Raw genomic sequence first — 25,579 nt, 5'->3', positions numbered from 1 at the left:
ATGTACTGTTCTGTAGTGCAGACAGAATTGTTGGATAAAGAAAAAAATCTGAACTGGGAAATAGCTGCTTCCTTGGGTTTGGGGTGTTTTCTTGATTGTTTCTACCTTTCCACATGTATAAGTTTTATTTGGAAATTGGAAAACTAATAGTAATTTCCTAGCATATTTTTGCAGACGAAATAGTTGCCATGAAAAGATCCTCTGTAAATTTTGGTAAATGGCCAATAGTGGGTTTTACTATCCAGGCAGCTCTGTGGTTACAGTTTTCTGTGCTCCTTCTGTGCTTTGGGCCTTGTGTTACTCGCAAAGACAAGAGAGAGACAAAACAATTTTTTGCAATCTACTGATCCAAGTAAGCAATCATCTAATGGAATTGACTCCTTATCATGAAGAGGGAGGGAATTTTAAAAAGCAGGTCCCTTGTCAGTTTGTTAGAGATTTTTTTTCCAGTCCCTGGATGGCTACAGTTGTGTAGTTGCTGGGTTAATCACATCTTACAGAGTGTTTCAGAATTTATACTTTTCTAATTAAGTTGCTAAGCAAAATACATTGTGTTTTGTGCTTCTGCCATATCAGCTACTTGTTGTACCAAAGGCAGCATATAAATGAAGTAAAGATTGAAATAGGGAGGAAAGGATAAAATGAAATATTTTTGGGAGAGGGTTAAGTTTTAGGTATACAAATTTCTAGTGAGATTTAGGAAAGGCTTATGATGCTTTGTCAGAAGGCCTGGCAGACCTCTGAAGAGGCAAATGTGTAGCTGATTTATTTCAGGTATAAATGTAATTTGAACTTTGTTACCTTGGGTGGGGGGTGGGAGGCAATTAATTGGGCAGCTTATTGGTAAAGTAATAATTTCCTCTTATGCTCGTTGTGTGGGAACACATTGTAAGTTACCCTTCTGAACTGCTGTTCTTCAGGCTTTGATGCTACAAACAACTGCTGCCTAAAGCTAAGGCATAATGTAAGCTCAGTCATTTCATGAATGTACTATCCATCATGATTACCATTACCATTAAAAATCATGTATGTGCATCATTTTTGCAGGAATCTTGTTATAAACTTCTGGTTTTATGTAGGGTAATATTTTGATCTATATTTTGGTATGAAATACCTGATAATGCAAATGTTTCTTTTCTTTATAGGCTCCTGTTAAGATAGCAGTAATTTTCAAACAGCTGAGAGTTCTCATTGAGTCTGTTTTGAAGAAGAAGCTTGAAAATCCCAAAATGTCACTTGAAGGTAACTTATTGCTGTCATTACTGTTTAAGGGCACCTTGTAGCAAATCTGAGGAATCATTAGTACCCTGCATCCTCTAACAGTAGCATGTGTGACATGAAAGTTCCATTAAGAGGTGTCCAGAAAGTCATTACTAACCCTGAATATATGGCGTGGCTCACGCCCGATGTACAAAGATCTGCACAACTGCCATTTTAAAGATAATCCCTGGTAACAACATTGGAGGTAGTGGTAGTAATGGCATGCATTTCAGAATAGAATTGAGATTGTGTGTAGAATCCTAGTCATGGGTGCCTTATAAGTGTATTCAAGTTGTCTCAAAATCTAGGTTAACCAATGGCATGTTGGTTCCTAAAAGTAAGGTATAGCAGAGCACAATTTAAAATTTGGACACTGGATGTTCAGGAGCATATTGTAGGTGGGGAAGAAAGGGAGTTCCTGTATGCGGTATCTGTAGTTAACCCACCACTTTTCCAATCTTTTTTGTGGAATACTGAAATGGTCATTGGTAGTTCACGGAATGATTTTATGATGATGTACTAGGTGCATACTGTTTGTCCTTTTGCGTTCCAGATGATAATCACTTGGTTTGCTTTAGATTCTGGCATAGCCTAAAACATTAAAATTTTAAGTTGCTGAGAGCTAGACTTCTTACGATTTTTTTGCATTTTGGGAATCAGTTTTCAAGCTTGCTCTTTTTCACACACTATGGGTTTTTTGTTTTTTTTTTCTTTTCTAGATGACAAGGTCTTATACATCATCAAAGAGCTGATAAAAACAGAAACTAGTAACTGAAATCAGGAATCAGCAACAAGTCAGAGCTTCTGTAATTGCAGGGGCAATACGCACTCCAGTGTTGATTGGAGGAATTTAAATTCTTAGTGTGGTGATACCATCCATGATGGGGATAGACTGCATGATTTTGCATAGGATCAGCCTTTCTCTTTCTCTTTCTTTTATCACTTTAAAGATGAACATTGAATATGTTTAGCCTTTACAGTATATTTGGTGCCATTTGTCTTGATTGTATGAATGATAACTACAAGCAGTTTCTTTTCAAAATAGAAATGGCCGTGAGGAACTAAAAAAGTTCCTTTTTTTTAGCTTAATGTACTAATCATATCATCACTACAGTGTGTGCTGATGATTGAAGATTCAGTCCTGAATCTCAGTTGAACAGAATTCCATGTGTGCAAACAGAAGACAAATGTTTCTCATACGGGTTTCCTAAGTGATGATGTTTTTTAAAACTATTAATTTACAGTATTAATTTACAGCATATACAGAGAATTCTTAATTTTTCTGTATTATTTACATTGAGATGCTCCATAAGCATCTATAAGATGATAGGATGGACTGCTGTGAATGAGTGCTCAGCAAGACATGTACTGACCAGCGGCTCCTTCCAAACCAATCATGTACCTCTTCTCACAGTTGTTCCTCTGTTTATCCTGATCCTTAAAACCCCTGCAATTATACTACATTTTGCTGTCCCTTTTTTGTGTGCTAAGTTTTGCATAGTTCTGCAAGCCCCATTCAAGAGATAATGTGTTTTTTCCCCCTTATTGATCAAAATTCACATTGACCTCTTCAAGGAAATACCAGAGAAGCTCCTAGTGGAAACTTCCCAGTGGCATGGAAATTCCCTCCTACCCTACTTGCTCACAATGACTGGATGTCTGTGTGAGCCTTTGTTTCTAGTTTCTTTAATACTGAATAATCCTTAACTGAGTAGCTTAATGAATCAGATGGTCTCACATTCCACCTATCCACACTATTTCTAATTATGAAGTGAAATTTTAGATTGCCAACTCAGCTTTCAAGAATAAGGAATATATTGGTGATGAGGATTTTCCGTTAAACAGTTGCAGTCAAATAGGAACTGTCTTTACAGACAGAAACAGAGTGTAGATGACAACTTTTTTTTAATCTGAAAAATAAAGATTTTATACGGCAGAGGTTAATCATGCACAGAAAGGGCACTGAGGAAACTGAATGCATAAAAATGCAAGATATATGGACCCTATCCAGTTAGATTATCACAGTGGAACTGGTATTGCTGTCCAGCTTGTGCATGTTAGGTGACACTCACTTCTGGAAGAGGAAAGCTGTTTGCTAACGGCTCTGAAGGAACAGGGATCACATCTGTTAACCTTTTATGCATTACTATAATATAGTGGTAGTCCTGATTTCATAGGAGACAGGAAGTGACTTTTGGGATTTTTTAACAGCACTCTTTAGGCAAGGAAGCATTTGAACAGGAAGTTTTGATCTTAGACCTTAAGACCTCAATTTTGCCTTCAGTATTCTCACACTGAAATCAAAACCTATAAATTAAATTCATGGAAGATATAAAGCAAATCTGTACCCTAAACAAATTTCCTAGGTTTTGTTCTGTGGAGATATTTTATTTGTATCCTTTGGAAACATGAATTTGAAAAACGTCTTAGTAATTTGGTAACTAGCAAGCTCCTCTGTCTTTTGGGTTTGAATTTTGCAAATGAGTTGTTCGTCTTAAATGGTTAAATCCTAAGGAAAGTGTGAATGGTTTGAGTTCTCCCTTATTCAACTGTGATGAATAAAAGGTTTTTCTCCATTTATAGGTGGTAATGTTGAAATTCAGTTGTCCTTTGTGTTTCTCTAGCATGCTGTGCTTCGTAATCTTTTAAATAAATAACTGAAATAAATTAAGGGGATATATTGTAAAAAATGGGAGATTGCGCGATCTGTGTGAGCAACAGTTTTCTGCAAAACAGACTAAGGAGGTCACACTGTGGTGTACAGATAAGCACAGTTACCTTAAAAAACAAAAAAAAAACACCAACAAACCAGATGCTATGCTGGCTTTCTGCTTCTGCAGTATACATGAGCAACTTTTGTGCCTGTACTCTTTTGGGTGGATGAACTTTCTCTTTTGCTCTATTTATTTAAATAAAGACTTGTGTTAACACCAACTCTCACTTGTGTTACTTTTCTCAAAGTATTTGTCAGATGCAGACCATGGGCTATCCGTGGGTCTTTGTCACCATAATCTCAACTGTGGTCTGCAATGTGTTCTTTAAAGGCAGCATTGTTCTCTTGCTCTCTGTCCTCCCCTTGGAGAGGAGTTCCTGTTCCTGCTCCTGCCATTCACTTTGTAGAATCCTCACCTCCGTCCCTGTTTTGCTACTGCATCATGGGCTTCTTGTTTCCCACTGACATCTTCCCCAGTGCTTAACCCAGAAGATATTTTCTTTCTCCAGGTCTTTCCACATCTATAGCACACTATAAACGGGTGCAGGAGTGTTTTGATTTTTCTGCATTCAACTGTTTAAAATAGTGCGCCGTTACATGAACAGGCCATGGATGGAAGTGTAACTGAGACCCAGATTACCCCGCGGGCGGCAGCGTTCCTGGGTATCACTCCTGGTGTATTTGTGCTGTTTCTGATGACCCGCGCTGAAAATGTTACTTGTGACGCTTGTTACTTTTGGGGAGTGAGCGCTAGCTGTTAAAACTTAGGAGGTTTTGAGTTGAACTACTGGAAGCTGGAGAGACGCCTGCGTTGGTAATGGCAAAATCAGTGCAGCAGCTTCAGCTGGCCGCACTCGTGGGTTTGCTGCTGGGGTGCTCTCCGTGCCGTGCGAGAGCGAGGAGGCCGTGGTCGGGAAGTCAGAGTCCCACAGCGAGTCCACCACAGCCTTCTGTCCAGAGGGCAAGCGGCAGAGAAGAGACAGGCATTTCGTTGCCTAAGATTTTGTTTTGGAGACGGTGGTCCCCTAAGTGCCCAGACGACCTCCCCGGGACGGGCGTGGCGGGGCGCCCGGGAGGCGGGAGGTGACAGCTTTGGCGGCCACCGCGCCGCTCAAATAGCCAGCGCCGCCACCGGAGCGGAGCTGGCACGGCCGCCCGCCCCATGGTGACGGCAGCGAGCGGGCAGCGCGGTGGCACTCCGGAGTGTCGGGGACCCGCTGGCTCCCCTGGGGGATGCCCACGGCGCCCGGCACGGCGGCGGCGCCCGGGAACGGCGGCGGAGGAGAGCGCACAGGAGCTGCAGGCTTTCCGCGACTACGGGGAGAGCTGGTACCGCTCCCGCAAGGGGCTGGAGAGCCGCTTCCAGCCGCGGGAGCCTCTCGCCCGGCAGCCACAGGTGGGGTCAGCCGGGCCGGCGGCGGGGAACGGGCGGAGGAGCCCGGGGTTGGCCCCGCCTGATCCCCGCTGCTGGTGCCGTAGGTGACGGCAGAGGCGCGCTGCAAGCTGATCAGCTGGCTCATCCCCGTGCACCGGCATTTCGGGCTGTCTTTGGAGGCACTCTGCCTGGCCGTCAACATCCTCGACCGCTTTCTCGCCACCACCCCTGTGGCCGCCGACTGCTTCCAGCTCCTGGGGGTAACAGCGTTGCTCATCGCCTGCAAACAGGTAGGGCGGCCCCGGGCCCCGGCTGCTCCGCCGCCAGTCTCTGCAGCCCGCCGAGGCCAGCCTGAGGGGGCCACTGCTCAGACAGGCCGGGCTCCCCTGCGCTGCTTCCCGGCGGCAGCGTCCCCACTCCTGTCCCCACTCGCAGGTGGAGGTGCACCCTCCTAGCGTGAAAGACCTCCTTGCCCTCTGCTGTGACGCCTTCACCCGCCAGCAGCTCCGCAACCTGGAGTGCATCGTCCTGCATCGCCTGGACTTCGACCTGGCGGCGCCCACCGTCAGCTTCTTCCTGGAGCACTTCAGCCAGCTGCGGCTGGAGACTCGAGGGGCCGACGCAGGGGAGGTGGCAGACGCCCGGAGCCTGGCGGCGGGAGTCGCAGAGCTCAGCCTGGCTGACTATGCCTTCACCAAATACGCGCCCTCTCTGCTGGCCGCCAGCAGCCTGGGGCTGGCGGACCGGCTCCTGCGCCACCGCAGCCCCCTGGACCTGCGAGTCAGCGGCTACCCGGAGGAGCTCCTGCGGGATTGCATGGACCAGCTTCAGCTCCTGGTGTCTCTGAACGGGCGGTCCCTGTCTCTCCTCCTGCCCTCGGAGGTGTCCCAGAAGTGCCCCTGGCTCGGGGGTGGCAGCTGACAGCGGGTGGTGGTGGTGACGGCTCTGGCTCGGCGTTTGTGCTCCACAGAGTCGGTGCAGTCTGATCCACTAAGCCCTAGTGTCATTGGAGCTTAAAAACTAGATGGCGTTTTACAAACGATTTTATGTGTCATTTCATCTGCACTGTCCTTTTGCTATATTTTTTTAAGTCCAGCGTGTAAATAATTTACTGAATCTCACCTACTGTGTTATTTAATTGGAGTGTGGTCCATAAAGATAACGGTGTAAGGACCAGCTGAATCTTGAGTAAACTCTTTTCTACTTGTTACCTCTATTCACTTGCTGGCGGTATGCGGACACAGCTGGGAGAGGAAACACATTGGCACTGTAACAAATACACCCAGTTAACTCAATCCCCCACAAAATAAAGATGTCCAATAGTGTTATTCCCTGTGTTCCATATATAACTTGGGTCAAAGTTACAAGATGTTTATACATCTTGAGTTATAAGACACCAATATAAACCGAATCATAACTTTCTATACAATGTAATAGCTAATATATGATTAACTAGCTGCTCGATGCTTAAATAAATGGAAACTCACCAGGTGAATAGTTTCAAAAATAGACAAGTATAGTTTCAAAACTAGGTAAGTATAGCTATATTGGGAAGCAGCAGGATATACTAATGAGAAATTGGCAAATGTAAATCAAGTTAGCCACAAAATGAAGAATTTAGACTGGTTAGATCCAGAAAGACCAAGGAACACCATAACTGTCCATGCTTCAAAGACAAAGTTGGGAAGCTCAGATGCAAGGAAGACCTTGAGCCTTCATTGAAGAAGACCCCCAAGACCACCTAAATTGGGGAAGCACACGCACAGTACAGAACAATTTAAAACCACGAGATGACATTAGGTAAATCAGTTCCAGTGCACATGATGATGTTATAATGACGTGGCAATATTAAGCAATACTTGCTGTAAAAATAAACCACAGCACTTGACAAGGGTGAGTTAGGTGGAGAAATCCCCCTCACCTCCAGTGCTGCAATAAACAATACCTGCTCTATAGACACCAGTCTATGGGGTTTATTTCTGGCCATTGGACATCACCTGTTTTAAACTGTACCCGCTGTCTTGGGCATGGCTCGGGGGAAAAAATAAATTAGATGCACTGACATAAGTGTAGGAAAACAGTGTGGAATACTAATAACATCTGGGTTTATTTGATTGTTTGTTTAGTTTTCTAGCAGGTCTATAATCCAGATACACGCTCCTGAGCAGGTTGGCACATTCAAAGGCAGAAAACAGTCATGGTGTTGTAAAATATTTCATTTTCTTCATGCGTATCTGTGCACAAAAGTGGTGTTAAAAGACCTCACAAACACCTAGGGCTGCCCTAGGGAGTGCTCACCTTTTAGCGCAGGAGGAACCCGGACGCCGGGCGGCGCTCCAAGTCCTGCCTGCAGTCAGGTGTTGAGGCAAAACGAGCAAACCAGCAAACCCTGTCCACGCTGCTATTACAGAAAATGCCTACAAGACCACCACGGGGGAATAAGGAGCAGCTCATCCTCCGCCAGCCCCGTCAGTGATTTCCGGACTTGCCGTAACAGCGGGTGGGACCCTCTCCCGGTGCGCGGATCGGTACATTCAAGATGCCATGGGCGGCCTTTTTCCTCCTACACAACACACTCCCGTCTCCAGTCCCCTGTGTCTCTCAACGCGGACGGCCCCTACCCCTGTAAAGACATTTAACAAACATCATTATAAAAACCAGCCCAGCCCCCAAGCTGGAGACCCGCGGGGTGAGCGCGGCACCGAGGTGCTGGGGGGACGGACTGCAGTGTCCTCGAGTTTCCCTCCCGGGCAGCCTCCTCGGCCCGCCCAGGTTCCGCGGGCGCGGGCGCGGGTTCCGCGGGCGCGGGAGCCGGCGGCGCGGCCAGGGGCGGCGGCGGGAGGTTTCGGCGCCCCGGAGGAGTGAAGGCGGGCGGGCAGCCCCCGCCATGGCCGCGGCCCCCGTGCCCCTGCTCGCGGGGCGGCGCCGAGCGGGACGCCAGGCGGAGGGCGCCCGCCGGCACCGGAGCTGGAGCCGAGGCCGGGGCCACGGCACCAGCATGGAGCAGGGTGGCCGCCGCCGAGCCTTCGGCAGCATTTGCCCCAACACGGTCCAGGGCCCGCCAGCCCGCCTAGCCAAGAAGCCGGCCCGGCCCGGCGGGGTCACGGCGTGGACGCCCCCGGCCGCCCTGAGCCCCCGAGCTCCTCCGCCCCGTCCGCGCCTCAGCGGCACCTCGCCGGCCCCCGCCGCGCCCGCCCTCGGTGAGTCAGCCTGCGGCGGACAGTCTTAACCCCCAGGGGTGTACCTTTCCCCGTTGCTCCCTCTGCGCCCCTCTGGTGTCCCCGACCGTGCTCCCCAGTCCGGCATCCCCCGGCCGTGACACCCTCACCTTACTCTCCACCGTGTTCTCCCGGCCATAACCCCTCTCTGTGACCCCCACTGTATGTCCCCTGGTTCCTTCGCACCCTGTTTCTCAGCCCTACGTTCCCTTGCCGTGCACATTGGAGATGCCCCCCAGCCGTGTTCCTCATTTTGCCATGCCCCCCGGCTATGTCCTCCCCTGCCTGCATTACTCATCTCTTTCTCTGACTGTTCCCAGTGCTCAGCACCATCAACTGGCAGGATTTGGCAGCCTCTGCCCCCATCCTTCCCATCACCCCAGCTGGCCCTGTGACCCTGCAGCAGGTAAACCTACTCTTCAGAATAGTCTAAGCTGTACTTGCCACCTGGAGGGGTAGCTCTCTCAAGCAGATGGGTGCTGGTAACTCCCCTAGCCTTAGGTTTCCCACCTGGGAAATGGGCACAGCAGAGGACAGCATCTTGTCCTGTCTGTCAAATGGGTTAGTGGTAAGTGTCAAGGGGATGGATCCTGGGGCTGCTGGAACTGTGATAAGGTTCTGAGCACAGGCATCAGATGCTGTTGAAACAGTATGGGCAGTGGTGTGGGCAGGTCTGTGCCCTAGTCCCTGCTCACTGGATCATTTCCTTCAGCCCTGCCAGGGTCCCTGCTTCCAGGATGGACCGGAGTTTGATTTCCAGGAATTCAGAGATACTGTCAGTGATTTTATATCTGGCAAGTAAATATTTTTCCTTACCTGAGCCAAACGTACCTGCATGTTCACATCTGCAGTCATGCTGCATTGTCTCATCTTTTTTTCTTTGCTTTTGGAATTTTGGGTGCCCACTCACCGCATTTTTGTCCCACCATGGGGAGACAGTCTGTGAGGTAGTGCATTCCTGCTCACTCTCTCAGAGACCTAAGCTGTAACTGAGCTCTCTGCCACAGGAGACAAATTAACTCCAAACAGCTTTAGGGTGCACAGCTGTCACAATAGAGTAAAAGCTTTTCAGGACATACCAGAGGGATGGTACCAGAACCAGAATGATGTGCTGGGGCTGGGTGGAACTGACATGCATACCTCCACTTAACACTTGTAGCTGTTCCTTCCAGATGTATCCACCTTGATGCCACCACCACTGGACTGTACTGATTATGATTTCTCACTTGGTGAGGAGGTGGCTTTTGGCCCTGGCACCCCGCAGCTGCAGAGTAGTGTGCAGGTGCCCCCACAGCACCTGTCTTCTCCTGAGCACTGCTGGAGGGACTTGGCAGACCAGCACCAGCAAGCATTGGGAGACGCCCTGGAAGCAAACAGCCAGGTAGGGACCCCAAACCGCCCCCCAGCCTGTGCTGGGTTTGTTCTGTTGCATCCTGCTAAGGCAACTGCAGGGGCCTGGTGTGCAGCATCCCCTGGCCCCTGGACGGTGGGGCTTGTCTCAACTACCCCTTTCCCCATTTGTCCTTCGCAGTTGCAGGAGACCCTCACACAGAGGCAGGAAGAGCTGGTGACACTGCGAGAGAGCAACGTGCAGCTGAAGGAGCTGGCAAGTCAGGCCAGGCAGCTGGCAGCTGTCCTTGACGTGAGTGCTGTTCACCATCTGGCCTGGTTGCCCCACGGCCCAGCCTGTCCCTGGGGGACAGTGTGGTTCTGGGTAAAGGGGGGAATACGATGCAGGGTGAGGCAGCACAGGGTGGGATAGGGCCTAGGTGTGGGAGATGTGTGGTGGGGTTGTGCAGTGTGGGATTGTTGGAGTTGTGTGGTGCAGGATAGGGTGGTGTGGGGTGGACAGTGTGGGGCAGGAAAATGTGGATTGGTAGTCTGTGGGGTAAAGCAGTGCTGGGTGGAGCAGGGCAGTGGAGGGGGCAGCGTGGTACGGTTCGGGGCAGGGCGGTGAGCTGTGGGAGGGGGGACGGTGAGCTGTGGGAGGGGGCCGTGCTGTGTAGGATGGAGCAGTGGGGCACAGAGTGGTGCGGGAAAGGACGGGGCTGTGCGCCCCACATCGCGGAAATCGCTCTCCCTCTCGCCGGCAGACGCTGATGCTCCCGCAAAGCGCCGAAGGGACAGCCCTTCCTCCTCCTCCTCTTCATCCTTTACCTTCTCCTCCCGCCGCTGCCCCGGCCGGGACCAGCCAGGAGGATGCGGAGGGCGTGGACGCCATGCTGCGGTCCGTGTCGGAGAAGTGCCGCGCCGCCCTGCGAAGCCTGGGGGGCAGCGCGGGGGACAGGCCAGGGGCCAGCCCCAGGGCCAGCCCGGGACACAGCCCGGGAGGCAGCCCCACAGCCAAGCGCCCACGGCCGGGCCCGCGACTGCACGGCGCCTTCCGCGGGCTGCGCACCGGCCGCGCCGCCCCGCGCCCGGTCGGCAGGGAGCTGGAGGGGGGCGGCAGCCTGCGGGCTGCCCTGGGGGAAGCGGGAGCCATCCGCACCCTGGCCTTCCCGCAGGGAAACGCCTTCACCCTCCGCACCGCCGCCGGCGGGCACCGCTTCCGATGGGTGCCGCGCTGAGACCCCCGCGGCTCCGCGCACCCGTGTCCCGGGCAGGGCGGAGCGGGGTCCCTGCAGCGTGAGGCTGGCAGCGCACCCCACCCGAAGGCACGCTCCCCGTTTTCTCTTGGAAAAGGGGTATTCGAGCTTTCCCCCCCCGCTGCCGGAGAAGCGACGGGACAAGGGCGGCGGAGGCCACCGTGCCTCAGCGAGGGTCCTGCGCCCCGGGCACGGCCGCCGCAGGCTTCGCAAGCGCTGCCGCCGTGGCTCCCGGGCCGGCAGCTGGCCATCAGTAGCTTGCTAATGAGTGTAATGAAAGCAGAAATGAAACGAAGATCTGCCTGGTTTTATGCAGAGGTTTTTAGTCAGCAGAGCAGACAAGCGCAGCTGACAGGACAGTGGCTGGAGTTGGCCAGTATGAAAGCAAAGTGATCGTCCCAGGTGGTTAAACACAATGCAGCTGCTCCATCGTGGAATTTTACACCCACAGTGTTTACAAAGTGTATTTCTATAGTTCATGTGTGCAACTCTATGTATATTTGTACTCGTTATGATGATTAAATAGTGCTTAAAATTGCCATTTTATTTGTACAGATTTAATGTAAACTTCATTTTGCATCAGGTATACGTATTTACTTTCATTAGAGCAGATACAGCAGAAAGCATCTCTGAGAATATAGAGATAAAAAGTTTTAGAATAAAACATGCTGCTTTTAACATCAAGTGGTACTAACTTGAAGAGAAATGTAAAGAGTAGTGCTAAACCGTTCTGAATAGATACATTTAATTTCACCCACTAGTTTGAAAGCTGAGCCAGTAATAGTTTGAAATTGAGCCACTCATGAAACAGTACCTGATATTTTTCTATTTCTATGGCACACAAGTGATACACTGCTCCACCCACGGCAGGGATTTTCTCCCTGTGAAGTTATTGTTTTTTCATCATTCAGCTTTTACAGTATCATTGCATGGGTCCATGCACATTAACAGCAGTCCAGCTGTGACAGGCCTGTACGATGCTTAAGATGACAGCACATTATCACCTCAGTGGATTTCCTAGGAGAGTTGAAACCCTGCAAATACTGTTGTGCTTTTGGCAAGCAGAGAGGTATTCAGAAGGAGAGTTGCTTTTGCCAACACAACATGTAGCTGTGTGGCTGCTAGGAGACTGCAATAGTGGTCACTGTGTGTCTGAGGTCCCTCACATCTGCAGCACTGACATCCTTCTAGCAGGAATGGTGCTGAAGCCCTTTCTGAGATGCTACGGGCTCATCCCTGGGATGACTTCAGAGACACTTATATTTCTGCAGAAGACCTTTGCCATTTTGGCCAAAATCCTGTACAAAAGCTCTGGTTTGACAGCAGACAGAAGAGCCAAAACCTTCCTGTCTGCACTGAATTCAACAGGGAATAAATTGATAACTAAAGATAGCTTTTATATATATATGTGTGTGTGTGTATGTGTGTATATCCTTTCTGTGTGTTTTATGAAATTAAACACAAAATGTACAGTGTGTGCAATTATGTAATGCTCATAAGAAAATTAATTCCTCACAAATTAAGTGACACACAGAAGTGTACACTTCTTGTAGGATGCAACAATGAAATAACCACCCTGTTGGATTATGCCTAGTGTTGATCTTTCTGTTACCTCTTTTCAAAATTACAAATTTGTTTTTACCCACTTTTTCAGTGATTCTATTATGGCATTTCCACTGATTACGTTTACTCATAGTTTTCTATGGTAAAAGGGTCCTTGATTATTTTTGAGATGTAATATAAAAGTAGTAGAAAATTATAATAAATGTATTTTTAAATCTAATTAATTTGAAGACCTATTAATTGGAAAGGCTGGAAACTAGCTGATGAGAACAAGATGTTTCTTAGTGAGACTCACAGAAGCATCATCAGACACACAGATGCACACTGATAAAAAGTGTTTGGTACACAACATGGTCATGGTGTTAGGCTACAAACGTATTTCTAGTATAGTAGAAATAGTAGTACACTATATACATTTCTTTTAATCTGTAAAGGTGTATTTTGAATTGATACTTATCCATCCACTTCCATACAGGAACTGCATAAAAAATGGGCAAAGCTCTTGCACAGATTAAAACAGCCCAATTTCTGTTTCTGACAACAGTAAATTAGAAGGATTCCTGTCAGGAGGCGTGGATGGGACCACAGGGAACAAAACCTGGTCCCTTGAGGCCTGTGTCTCATGGTTGTTTCATCAAAAGTAGACCCTGGAGAAGCTGGAAGTTTACCTCTAGGAAGCCTCATGTCCAATTTTTGCTTTATTTTGTGGTTTTCTATTTTATGCACTATGCTTATTTTCTGGGAGAGGATCTGTGCAGAGACCCTGGACATGCAGGTGTGATGAACTGAAGAGCATGTTGGTTTGTGGTTTATGCTTACTGTGGTTTTCTCCCTCTGGTGGTGCATTGTCCATGCAATGGGTGAAGGGAGCAAGACCCCAGCAGAAATAAAGTAAAGTAGATGCAATAGTATTTCATGAGCTTTTTACCTGCTCATATTAAGTAAGCTTTCTTCACCTTTCCCTTCCCTGCTGGTGCCAGGCCATGGGATGTGTGGCTGTGGAAGTGTGACGGTGCAGAACTGCAGACTATTGGAACATTTTGAGGTGAAAGAGAAAAATACCTTCTAATTTGAGGTCTGGTGTACGGGTTTACTGATCATGTGTTGAAGACAAGCACACCAATTTAATAAATGCTTTGTCTTGGAATATGGGTATTTCCTTGGGTAAAATCCTTGTGTTAATGAAAAGAAAACACGAGATCTCAAGGGACAGCTTGATCAAAACTACTTACTAACTTATAGTAAGCAGGTGCATATTAAGTCAATAAGTTTAAGGATGGAATGGGCAGAAGGTAACTGGATGGAGTTATTTAGAAATTATTTAGGGTTTTTCTTACAGCTATAATCTGTGAAAGCCTTTTTTTATCGGCAATTTTTATCAAAAGACAATATCCAAGACTGAGTGTCAGCATGGCATTTTCCTGCAGGGTTTGTCAGGGCTGCTCAATGGATCATAAAGAGAAAATATTGCCCATTCACAAGTCTGAGCTACTGTCCACATGCCAGTAATAGACATTTTCTTGCTTTGATGTTCATTATCAAGTCAAGTTATATGTAGACACAGGCAAATATTTGATGTCATTTAACTGCTCTGGTCACTGTTTTTGAAGAACACAGGTTTGTGCAACTCGCATTCATATTCCATCACAAAGATGCAAGTGGTGCTCCTGCTGGTTTGTTGCAGATCCTGTGTGGTGGCAGCCAGGCATTGAGACAGCTCAGGCATTTGGTCATGTGGAGAGACCAGACTCTAACATGGTTATCATGTGATAGCTGCGGTACTAAACTACTCCTGTTGGCTCTTCATTGATTGCAGAGAAATTGAATTTCACTGATACTTATTCCCTTGTTTTCCTGAATATTTTTCTAAATAAAAATACCCCTGTGTTTACCTTCAAGAAAAAGGCAAGGATTTTCCAGTCCTTTTTAAATGACAGCAGCAGCACTCTTCATCTTTCCTAACACTGACTTACTTCTGGTCAGCAGCCATTATTTGCATTTTGCACTGCACAGCTTTAACAAACAACTAAAGCTAATGAGGTCAAAAGACACTGTAGTTTGCTTTGGCACAACTATTCCATAGCTGCAGCAAAAGCAGTCTTAAAGTCTGCCTTGTACCTAGCACCTGTTCAAACTCTGATAGCAGTTATGTTCAATATTTACTTTATACTCTTAAATAAAATACTATGAAAAATAAATCAGTAAGATTTATTGGTAAAACACATGAAAATGTTAATTTTTGGTAAAATCTCCAGATTTCTTATGTGGATAATAAAGCTGCAATAAGAACTCACTTGCTAAAATAGGTCAACTTGGATTTTGAGTGTAATCTCTTTTTCACTGAGTTAATTGTTGTTTAAATTGCCAGTGAGGGATATGTTTTACACCCAGCTGGAAGTTAAACTTCATGCAACTGCTCCCTGTCCTCCAGTCCCTCACCCACACACTAGTGAGAGAGAGAGAAAGAGAGAGAGAGGCAGGGAGAAAAGGCAGAATTTCAGGTTGAGATAATAATTTTCTGGACACAACAATGAGATAAGAAAATGAAAAGTAACATACTAACATACATACTATAGACAACATACAAAAGAGGATGATTATGCAAAAAATGCTCATGGAGTCTAATTGAGCAGACCCAGTGTCATGCAGCTTTCTGAGACAGAGACCAACAAGGCACCCATGGCCCTTTCCTTCTTGGATGTGAGAATCCCTTACTTCTCCCCACCTGGCAGATGAAAACTTAGGCACATGCACATGGCTCTGACAGAGAGGCCCACATGGCTCTGACATAAACATATGTATATGTATATATGTCCATCTATATAGATATAGACATAAAAATGTACATGTAGAGGTATTATTTCTGTAGTCAGTGGCTGTCCCTGCAAGGTGTCTGTTGAGTTCATGTAGTCCATGACTGTGGGTTCTGTCCTCTTTTCTTGGTTTGGAAGACAGGTGTCTGCTAGGGAGGGCAGGAGCCTCCCTTGGAATGAAAATGTAAACCCTCTCCCTCCAAATTATTATGATTTTGAAATCAAGGGGCTCTCAGGCAGAGATCTGGGGATAGGAATAACAGTTCTTTACTGGTGTGTATAATGAGGCACACAAACAACAATAGCTACAGCATTAACAACAAAACAGAGCCAGGGACCCTGTGACAGCCTTCTCTGCCGAGATGGGAAGGGATGGAGGAGAGGCTTTGTTTCACAACCCCCTCGGGCAGTCAGTCCCGGTGCTCCTGCAGGGCTCTGAGGAACACTCAGCTGGAACAGCAGGGACGAGCAGAGATCCTGGGCTGGTGGCTGAGGTGTATCAGCAGCTCCATGGCGGTGGCTGGCACTGCCACACGTCCCGGCAGGACAGGGGGTGTGAGGCCACCAACAAAGAGAAGAAAAAGCAGCAGCTCCGTCTGAGTCAGGACAAATTCCCTTCTCCCAGTAACCGCAGCTCGGAGTGTGTCCTGCTCTGAAGCCCCAAGGAAACCAGCCAGCCCCCAGCTGCCCCCCTTCCCCACTGCACACAGCCAAACTCTTTGTGTTTCTCAAGCACCCAGTAAGTACCATCAATCAGGTTTCCCTGAAAATAATGGGTCAAATTTCTATAGGTGAGACGGAACAAAAGTTAGAAAACCCAACCCTCCCTAGACATTTCCCAGAGAAGGAGGACTTGTGTGCTGTTGTCTGGTTGTGAGCTGCATCAGCTCACAACTGGTGTATCTGGAGCAGTCTGTCCTTGTTGCCCATGGTAGTTGTGGGATACAGTAGTGGTGTCATTCAGAAACCAATCTTATACAATTCAGTATTACAGACTGTTCTCACACAAAAATCGAACCTCCTTGGTGTACATGTCATGTTTCCCTGTCCTTCTGCATTGCCCACCAAGTGCATCCACATCCTTGAGCAAAAACCATCCCATGGATGTATTTGCTTTTGCTTGAGGCAGGGCTAATCCAAAATAGGTCCTTTCCCAAGGGCCATCCAGTGGCTGTTTACACTGTAAACACATAAAGCTTGTCTTGGTGAGTTTGGAGCTGTGTGATGTGTCCAGTCTGCCAGTTTGGGATAACCAGGGAGAGTGTCCATGGTTAAGATCATGAGCCTGGATGTTGCATCTCTTCCCTGGTGACCTGAGGCATCATGGGTACATTGAGACAGAAATAATTCACCCTTGTGTAACCAGTCCAGATCCATCTGAGATGCTTCAACCTTGGCAGCTTGATCCACCTCTCCATTGCTTTGATATTCTTCAGAAGTCCAGCTCTCGGGTATGGTCCACCTACATGATGTACTTTACAGACAACTTCTTCACCTGGGCAGAGGTGCCACACTTCAGTAGCCCTGGGGTTCCCTCTGCACTGCCAATTGGTCTTTTTCCATTGGTCCAGCCACCCCTACAGAGCATTTACCAGCATGGGCAAGTCAGTGTAGAGGTAGAGTGTAGCGTTCCGGGTTGCAGGATCATGTCCAGGGAGGCTACAGTTACCAGTGACCGACATGGCACTCAACCAGACAAGCTTCTGGTCAGGAAACCATTTATTCATCACAGGAACAAACTCAGCTTAGATCCAGAGAGCCCCAAACAGAGGCAGGATGATGGGTTTTGTGGGACAGAACCAGGGTGGACTTTAAGGTCGTGGTCTAATAGGAACAGAGCAAGGGAGAAACCCCAGGGGCACAAACCCAGTCAGAACTCCCTGGACTGCCACCCCCACAGGGTGCAGGGTCCGGAACGGGGCAACTCTTCCTGGGCTCACAGGGCCCATCCCCCGCGGCAGAGGAATGGAATTCCCTCTTCCCGGGCTTCAAAGCCACGCCTCTCATTTTAACAATCCTTATCTGAAACTAAATCTTTGCCTCCCTGGGCAGGGGGCACCTCAGTAGAGCATTGGCCATTTCTCTCATTCAGTGATATCTAGAGGCAGCTGGACAGCTTGTGAATTGACTGGATCCACCTTGTTCCTTGATAGTGTAGAACAACTCCATACAGCACCTTTCCACTTTCAATTTTTCTTTACAATACATCAGGAACCATCAGTGAAGAGAGAACATCACTTCATTTTCTGGCAGCTGATTGTTATGTAGGACCTCCTCAGCCTTTTCCTCCTCTTATGATGATAATCCAAAATTTTCACCTTCAGGCCAGTTTGTGATGACCTCCAAGATCCCTGGGTGATAGAGGTTTCTTGCTTGAGCTCAATGTGTGGTCAGAACAATTGACTCATTCCAGTGGCATGATGTGTGGAAGGCACTTTCCTCTTCAACATCCAGTCCTGCACTGGCAGTCAGGATGCCAGAAGAAGCTGTGCTTTGGTGCCAATCATTTCTGAGGCAGCTCAAATCACATCATAAGCTACAAAGATCTCTTTTTCAGCTGGGGTGTAGAAGGCCTCAGATCCTTTGTATCCCTGACTCTAGAACTCCAGGGCTCACCCTTGAGTCTCCTGGATACCTTTTGCCAGGACTCCAGGAAGGACCATTTTGCCTGGCTGCAGTGTAGAGCACATTTTTCACATTTTATCCTGTCCTGACTGGCCCAAGGACAGCTCCATGAGCAACCTCCTGTTTCATTTGTTCAAAAGTTTGTTGTTGTTCAAGACCCCACCTGAAATCATTCTTCCTTAATGTCACATGATGGAGAGGGTTTACGATCTGGCTGTGATCTGCAATATGCAATTTGCAAACCCCACAGCACTAGGAAAGCCTGGGCCACAGCTGCTATTTTATTGAACATGTCCATTGAAATATGATTATGTCCATCCTGACATTCACTCCTAAAAACTGAATGTCCCAGGCAGGTTCCTTGACCTACTTGAGTTTATGGCAAAACCAACCTTCAGCTTGCATGTTGCATGCCTGAGAAGTTCACTTTTCAGTTTACTCACTGGCTGCAAAGAGTTTTCTCTTGAAGGCAGAATAAACATGCCTACTGTTGTACTCTAATGGGCTTTCTCTGTCTGTCATCAAAGCTTCGTATGTTTGTAATTCCCTTACTCAGGTGGATCACAAGTAGAAATAGGTGAAGGAGGTTTCCTAACATATTTCAGTTTGACTTCCAACAGGTTGTGGCCTTGGAACATTTTGCAGCAATTTTCAAGGTGAGAGATAAAGAGTGCTAAAAAATCACTGCTGAACCGGTGACACACCACTGCTCAGCTTTCTAACATCCCTAAATAAGGTATTTTTTCTCTTAGGACATTCCTTTGTATTGTTTTCTTTGCAATTGGTTGGTGCCCTAGGGATGATTACACAGGTGATAAGAGGTAGGCACCCAGTATTTCTATACAGTGTTCTTCAGAAGTCTAATTAGAGCTATCAAATATGCTTTCACATGATTGGAGCAATGGGCAACACATACCTCAGGATTTTCTGGGGTGTGCAGAGCAAGTGCATATCAACAAAACAAAGAGGAAAGGAAAAGATGAGGGTAAAATCAATAGCTGAATCTCTCACACTGGCCTCTTTGTGTGAAAGGTGTTACTAATAAAACAGATACAGATACATTTATTGTAAAAATTGTACCGTATTATTCTTGTTTGGTCCGATTGTCTCTAGTGTAGTTCCATTTTTATGTATGTTCATAGTGTGTTCCTCTCTTCTGAATTTTGTGATCAGATTTGTATCTCCAGGTGGAATTCACAGTCTCCTCTGTCTCAGTGGGCTTTTGAGTGTGTTCAGGAATACAGCAGTTCCAAGGTCTTTGCAGGACTAGAGACTCACAGTGCCTCTGAGAGGAGCTGGAATCTGCTTGTATCTCTTGTGAGGGGAAGGAATTTTACACAATGTGGGTTGATAGAGGTGGTTTGACCTATATTTATAACCTGAATATCAAGAAAGGGTTATAGAGGCTTAGAAAAGTGGAAGAGTTGAAACAGATGAACATCTACAGAGTAAGATACAAACTGGGTATCTTCAACATTAAGTTTGTAAGTGCTGAGGGTACAGCTTAACATCTGTCATCTAAAATCTGCATACCTGGTTTGCTGAAGTCCTTATCTCAGTAGGGAGGTGAGGGGTATTATCTTTGTAAATTTGTAGATTGTAAAAATCTGTTTTGATCTGTAAATGGATCAGTTTTGAAAGTGTGAAACAGAAAAAACAAACCCAAAAAACCATTTTAACTGAAAACTTAAATTATGCATTCAACTATATTGAAAATACAGTTGGACATTATCTCCTAAATATTAGTCTTTGGAAGTGAAACCAGGGACTTATTTCCATGGCAAATATGGAGGTGCAACAGAATTTCAGGAGCTCAAAGGTGTTGAAGCTGAACCTGTCAGCAATTACTTGAGTGAAAGATGCTTGCATTGAGAGATGACAGTGCTTTTTAATCTGTATTAAAAGGAAAGAATGTTAGAAACCTTGCCCTGTCTCCAAAATAACATGAGAGGAATCAACTACAGCAAGTGCCTGAAGCCTTAGATATATAGTTGCAATCCATAATTATTCAGAGCTGTAATTACTTTTTGCAATACTTAATTGTACAATAACATACAGAAGTTTGGTACTAGTAATGTAGAAATAAGTGTTGTGTTAGGAATAGAAGCTGGTAGGGAAGCTTTGGAAAGAACCATGTCCGAGTGCAATTTTGGCAGTTTATTAATCCAGACTCTTGGGATTACAGGATGAAATATTATTTAGGCACACTGTTGGCAGCTGGCAATGAACCCAGAGGTTCTTTTGTTCAGTTGGAATTTATCCAAGGCTAAACAAAATGCAGTTTTACATAGTATGTACTCCCTAATGCCAGCACAGGATCCCAGCACGTTTGAAGCCTTGACTTAGTAGCAGTGGTGTGCTGAAATGGACTTGCAGTATGCACAAAAAAAGGGAGAACATGCTGAAGAGCAAAACTCAGCCGAGAGGCCTGGGATGGATGACTTAGCAAGACAGCTTTTGATCTGTCCATGGAAAAGCAAAACCAGGAAATTAGTGTAGTGTGCTGATGAAGAAATAGGCCATTGTTTTATGAAGGCTGAAGGTCACATTAAAACTGAAAATCCTGGGAGTCAACTGTGTGTTACATGAAAATTAATATAATTTATCAAAATGCACTTATCCCTTGATGCCCTTGTTTTCTTGGCTGTTTTGCTTTTTTTTTTTTTTTTTTTTTTTTTATGTTTCCACCTCTCTCTTTTTAAACCAATAAAGCCAGAAAGTAGCAACTGACACAAATTCCTCACTGAGTCAAATAGAGCCTTAATCTACTCTCATTTACTTGCCAACCAGGCTTCTTTGTTATTGCTAAATTTAGTCTTAGAACTAAAAGAGGTTTAGATACAGGTTAAAGTGTGGCACAAATGGGTAAAAGACAGAAAAAATTGTATATAGATAGATTTCAATCTTTTATATGCTTGTCTATGAACATAATACATTCTTGCTGTGACAGAATGCAACACACAAATAACAGTTACATATTTTTTGCTTTGTTTTCTCAATTGTTTGTATAGGAGATGTAATTTTCTTTAATGTATGGGTGTTTGGGTTCATCTGAAGAGTAATAGCGGATAGTTATTTCTAGAACTCACTCCCTTCAAGTTCACAACCACTTTTACTGTGCTGGCAAACATAAATGTAATGAGAGATTTCTAATGAGCAGAGTACTGGACTGAGATGTTAATTGTTGGTTTTAATTTAAGCCCCACCAAAGAAGCAGAAACTATTTCCTCCTCTTGTCCTCTTAATTACGTCTCCTTTGCACAGCTAAAATGAAGCTTTGAGTTCATTGTACAGCTAAAAGGAAGCTTTGAGTTCATTGCCAGAATATTCCAGTTACCTGGTCAACAATATTTCATTCTGGAGTCTAAACAACAGCTGCTCACTGCAGTGTGAAATGATGTGATGAGAACAGCCACATGAATTGAGTCCCTATTTCTTTCCTGATTCCTTTCTTCCCCTTACTTGCTTTGCTCTCTGTTGCAGGTAGAAATACTTGAGGGTCAAAACCCCCTTTAAAAAATGAGAACCACCATCTACTACAACTGTCAGCCACTTAGAAAGGTCCAGTGTTTTGTCCGTACTGCTGTGAGAACTGTTCCTCCAACCCACTCAGAAGCACTTAAGCACTGAGCAGGCAGCAAGATTGGGATCTTTCTTGTATATTGACTGAAAATCTAGAGAGAACAATGAAGAAATACAGGAAGACAAATTAAGATGTTTCCATATCTCAGGATCTCTGCTCAGTAAGCACTTAACAAAGCTGGGACATAATTTTCCCTCTGGTAGGAAGCTGGGGGCCTTGGTTCCCAGAAATCTCTCTTGGTTGCCATTGCAAAATGGAAACAAGTTTTCACCTCTGTATGTTCAAAAAATTTTTCCCATCTCTTTCAAAACTCAGACCTGTGGTAAATCTTATTCAGGCTCCTCACACTGTTGAATGGTAATCCTTTCCTTAACACAATTTGTTACACCTTTCTTGGCACATGCTGTATATACTTGATATCTAAATCCCTGTGATCCTTATCTAGCAAGGTTTCTCAAAGTAGGCCTTTATTTAAGCAAAAGTTTCCTAAAAACTTACCTAAAGACCAGTTTTGGTCACCTATCTCTTTCTCTGACATGGACACAATCTGTCATCTTTTGCTTCTAAGGCAATGTTCTATGACCAGTTCTTCACATCTTGCCACTTGCCGGAATCTGGTGAAAACTACAAGCACATCTTGTCAGCAATCATTTAGCAAGGAGCACCCTCACTTTTATATCCTGAAATGCTTGGGTCCTGAAAGTATTAGTGGGCCTTGTCCAACAGCCTAGACGTGATGAATCCACCTTTTCCTAAAACGTGTTGTTTCAGTTAGTGCTTAATTCTCTGATAATCTTGTGAATCTTGCTGTTAATGTCCAAACTTCATCTTCAAACTACAGACTGTATTTTATCTGGATAAATTCTGACTGATGATGATGATGATGATAATGATGATGATGATGGCAGTTTTATAGTAAAGCACCTTAGAGATAATGGATGAGAAAAAACAATGTTGCTACGGTATTGATAACCTGAATAGCAGCTTTCAAAGAAGTACCAGGCACAACATATTAGCACCATCTGCTGCCAGTGAGGACAAACTACATGGTTTCTTACATACTGGTTTGGAAATATTTTTACAGCGAGCTACAAAATTTCAGCCACGTTTCTAGTACTTAAGTGCAATAACTGAGCAATTGGCTGTATAGGTTCCATAATGAAGAGCCTAAAATGAATCAATAGTGAGAAAGAAACAAAAACACTTAACCCAGATGACTTCATTTCACTTTGCAGACATATCAGTGAGATGCTGGGAGCATTACTGAAGTGATACACTTAGCTGTTTACAACTTATCTAAAACAAATCTCTGTTTAAAATTCAGCTACCATCTCAAAAGTGACAACACAGCTCTTAGTTAGCACACAATTTCCAGAATATCATGTGCTTCAAGTGAAGAAGAACGTATTAAGGACATCCTCTGGGTTATAATACCTTCCTGACAATCTGACAATCCAACACATCCTCCTCAACAAACACAATGAAGTTCAGACTTCCCCATAGCACTTCTGCTTATCTTTATTTATCACTGACTTTACCTAGTGAGCTACTTACCTTAAGGTTACTACCAAACATAATATCTTGGCATATTTCCAATTGCTAGTCAGTCTTCAGCAGAAATATTACAGAAAAACCTCCAGATCTTTCATTATAATCCATTCATGGTGCGTATGTGTATGGGTGGGTTGAAGGTAGGAGTCACTACTTGTAACACCAGTTGCAATGGGTCATATTGTTTACTCTTTAATGAATTGCCCAGCATTAATTAATCCTAATTCTAATTCATTCGAACAAAACCCTGTTGACTTTGAAAGACTTTAGACTTTTATTTTGTTTATATGGTTTACAGACATATAGCTCTCAGCTGCAACCTCTTTCCTCCCACTTTTGAAGAAACTGCACCATTACAGGTTTTCTCATCTGAAAGAGACTTTTCAGTGTGAGAAAAAGTTTTGTTAAGAGCCTCAAACACTGGTCTGATAGGTAACAGTTCAATACACTTCACTTGAGTGCTGCTGATTTATTGAGTGTTCAAGCGAGCTGGCTTTGCAGCCCATGCCAGAGTCTGCTGTTAGGCAGGGTGACGATACTTGGCCGCGCTCGTTAAACGTTAGTCTTGTAGGAAAAAACTCGCATTCAGTTAAACGAGCAACTGAAGCATTGCAAACAATCCTTTGTGAAGCTATGCTAGCAGTGCCTTGTGTGCTGTTTGTTTTACAGAAAGCATTAAGAAGGTGCTGAGTGACCCAGCCACTTTGTATGCAGGGTGTGCTTAGTTGTGTCCTTACCAGCACAAAGGGAAGTAATAAGGTGGCACTTTTTGGAGACAGTTTTACTTTGATTTGGCAAAACAACTTCATCAACTGATATTTAATATTTACTTATTACACACGCATCAATAAAAATATTGTCCTCCATCATCTGGCTTACATGGTGTAAGCCATGATGTACATCTGCAGATATGATGTGTGCAGCTGCAAGATAGAATTAGGTAGAAAATAAAAAATCGTATGAGAAGATTTTGCAGAAGGTTTTTTTTTTTTATTGGTTCAAAATATTTTCCAGTGGAAAATATAGAAAAACCTCTCCTGGTTTTTAGAAACAGTAAGAGAGTGAAGAACACCTTCAGCATATTTTAAAAAGTGATACTCTTTCTTACTCTTAGGAAAAAACACCTGTAATGTTGTTCCTGACATCCAAAAGCCAGAAATAGAAAAATATGTGCTATTTTACATGCTGTATGTCTGGCTGCATCTGTCTCTTGGAAACCTTTGTGTCACCCCAAATTTGACACTATGACAAGGACTGAAAAAGAATGATTGTGGACTTACATTGAAAAAAAAAGACATGTTACATGTACCAGTAAATCTTCTCTTTCTACCTCTTTCGATTTAACTAAATCCTATCTTAAAAAAAAAAAACAAACCCAAACAAACCGTGTTTTACCTTTCTTCTATCAAACTTGTGCTCAGGTTTTCTCAGATGAAGTGAGTGCCTAAGTATGGGTGCTGTCCCTCCGGCATGCGAACTCCACAAAACACGTGCGTGAGCAATTCATCTGCTGAGCGATTCTTCACACTTTCTCCTACAACTTCTCCTTCTGCCTGTCACGTAAAAGCAAATAACCTGGTAGCAGGTTATTTTTGGAGTCTGTCAATGTAAGATGGTGGTGAAGTGGTGAGGTTTTGTTTGCTTTTGGGTCTGTGGACCTGCGCCGGAGGAGAGTGTGTACTGGGCTGCGATGCCGTGTGCTCAGTCTCATCTGAGAAAACGGCACCGCGTTCAGCTCTCATCTTCAGAGAGCCCGGTTTGAGTGCCTCAGAATGGCACTGCCCCCAGACCCCTCTGTCTCTGCTGTGGTGCTCGGCTCCTCACAGCAGGTGAAGTGGGAAACAGCTGATGTGAGACTTGAGGGGTTTTGTGCGTAGCATGTACTGAAGAGACGGGCAGAGAATGGCAACAAAGCTGGCGAAGAGTCTGGAGCACAAGTCCCTTGAGGGACAGCTGAGGGAGCTGGGGGTGTTTAGCCTGGAGAAAAGGAGGCTCAGGGGTGACCTTATCACTCTCCACAACTGCCTGAAAGGAGAGTGTGGCCAGGTGGGGGTCGGTGTCTCCTTCCAGACAACCTGTGACAGGACAAGAGGAAATAGCCTCCAGCCATTAGGTTTAGGTTAGACATTAGAAGGAATTTCTTTGCCGAAAGGGTGGTTAGACATTAGAATGGGCTGCCCAGGGATGTGGTGGAGTCACCATCCCTGGGGGTGTTAAGAGTGGACTGGGTGCTTAGTGCCCTGGTCTAGTTGACATGGTTGTGTTTGGTCGCAGGCTGGACACGATGATCTCT

The 25,579-nt window shown here is 45.6% G+C and overlaps 3 protein-coding genes across 5 annotated transcripts in view; all 3 read left to right on the top strand.

Moving 5' to 3' along the window:
* DHX29 (DExH-box helicase 29) overlaps positions 1-4,190 on the top strand; it is a 37,857-nt gene extending 33,667 nt beyond the window's left edge. For all 3 annotated transcript variants that reach the window (XM_015652571.1, XM_015652572.3, XM_019009216.1), the window contains 2 exons: positions 1,146-1,242; positions 1,980-4,190. In XM_015652571.1, the coding sequence (XP_015508057.1) occupies positions 1,146-1,242; positions 1,980-2,035 (153 nt within the window). In that variant the 3' untranslated portion in view covers positions 2,036-4,190. The remainder of the gene's footprint in view (positions 1-1,145; positions 1,243-1,979) is intronic.
* Positions 4,191-4,278: 88 nt separating this feature from the next.
* CCNO (cyclin O) lies at positions 4,279-6,673 on the top strand. Its single transcript, XM_015652577.1, has 3 exons — positions 4,279-5,369; positions 5,453-5,638; positions 5,784-6,673. Exons 1-3 carry the CDS (start codon positions 5,136-5,138, stop codon positions 6,267-6,269), a joined length of 906 nt encoding a protein of 301 aa, XP_015508063.1. The 5' UTR covers positions 4,279-5,135; the 3' UTR covers positions 6,270-6,673.
* A 1,562-nt stretch (positions 6,674-8,235) lies between these two features.
* MCIDAS (multiciliate differentiation and DNA synthesis associated cell cycle protein) lies at positions 8,236-11,133 on the top strand. The gene is made up of 4 exons (XM_019009170.1): positions 8,236-8,548; positions 9,739-9,947; positions 10,098-10,208; positions 10,573-11,133. Exons 1-4 carry the CDS (start codon positions 8,236-8,238, stop codon positions 11,131-11,133), a joined length of 1,194 nt encoding a protein of 397 aa, XP_018864715.1.
* The last annotated feature ends 14,446 nt before the right edge of the window (positions 11,134-25,579 follow it).

This window comes from Parus major, chromosome Z (genome assembly GCF_001522545.3).
Source record: "Parus major isolate Abel chromosome Z, Parus_major1.1, whole genome shotgun sequence".
NCBI classification, from domain to species: Eukaryota; Metazoa; Chordata; class Aves; order Passeriformes; family Paridae; genus Parus; species Parus major.
This window is presented reverse-complemented; position numbering and strand designations above follow the sequence as displayed.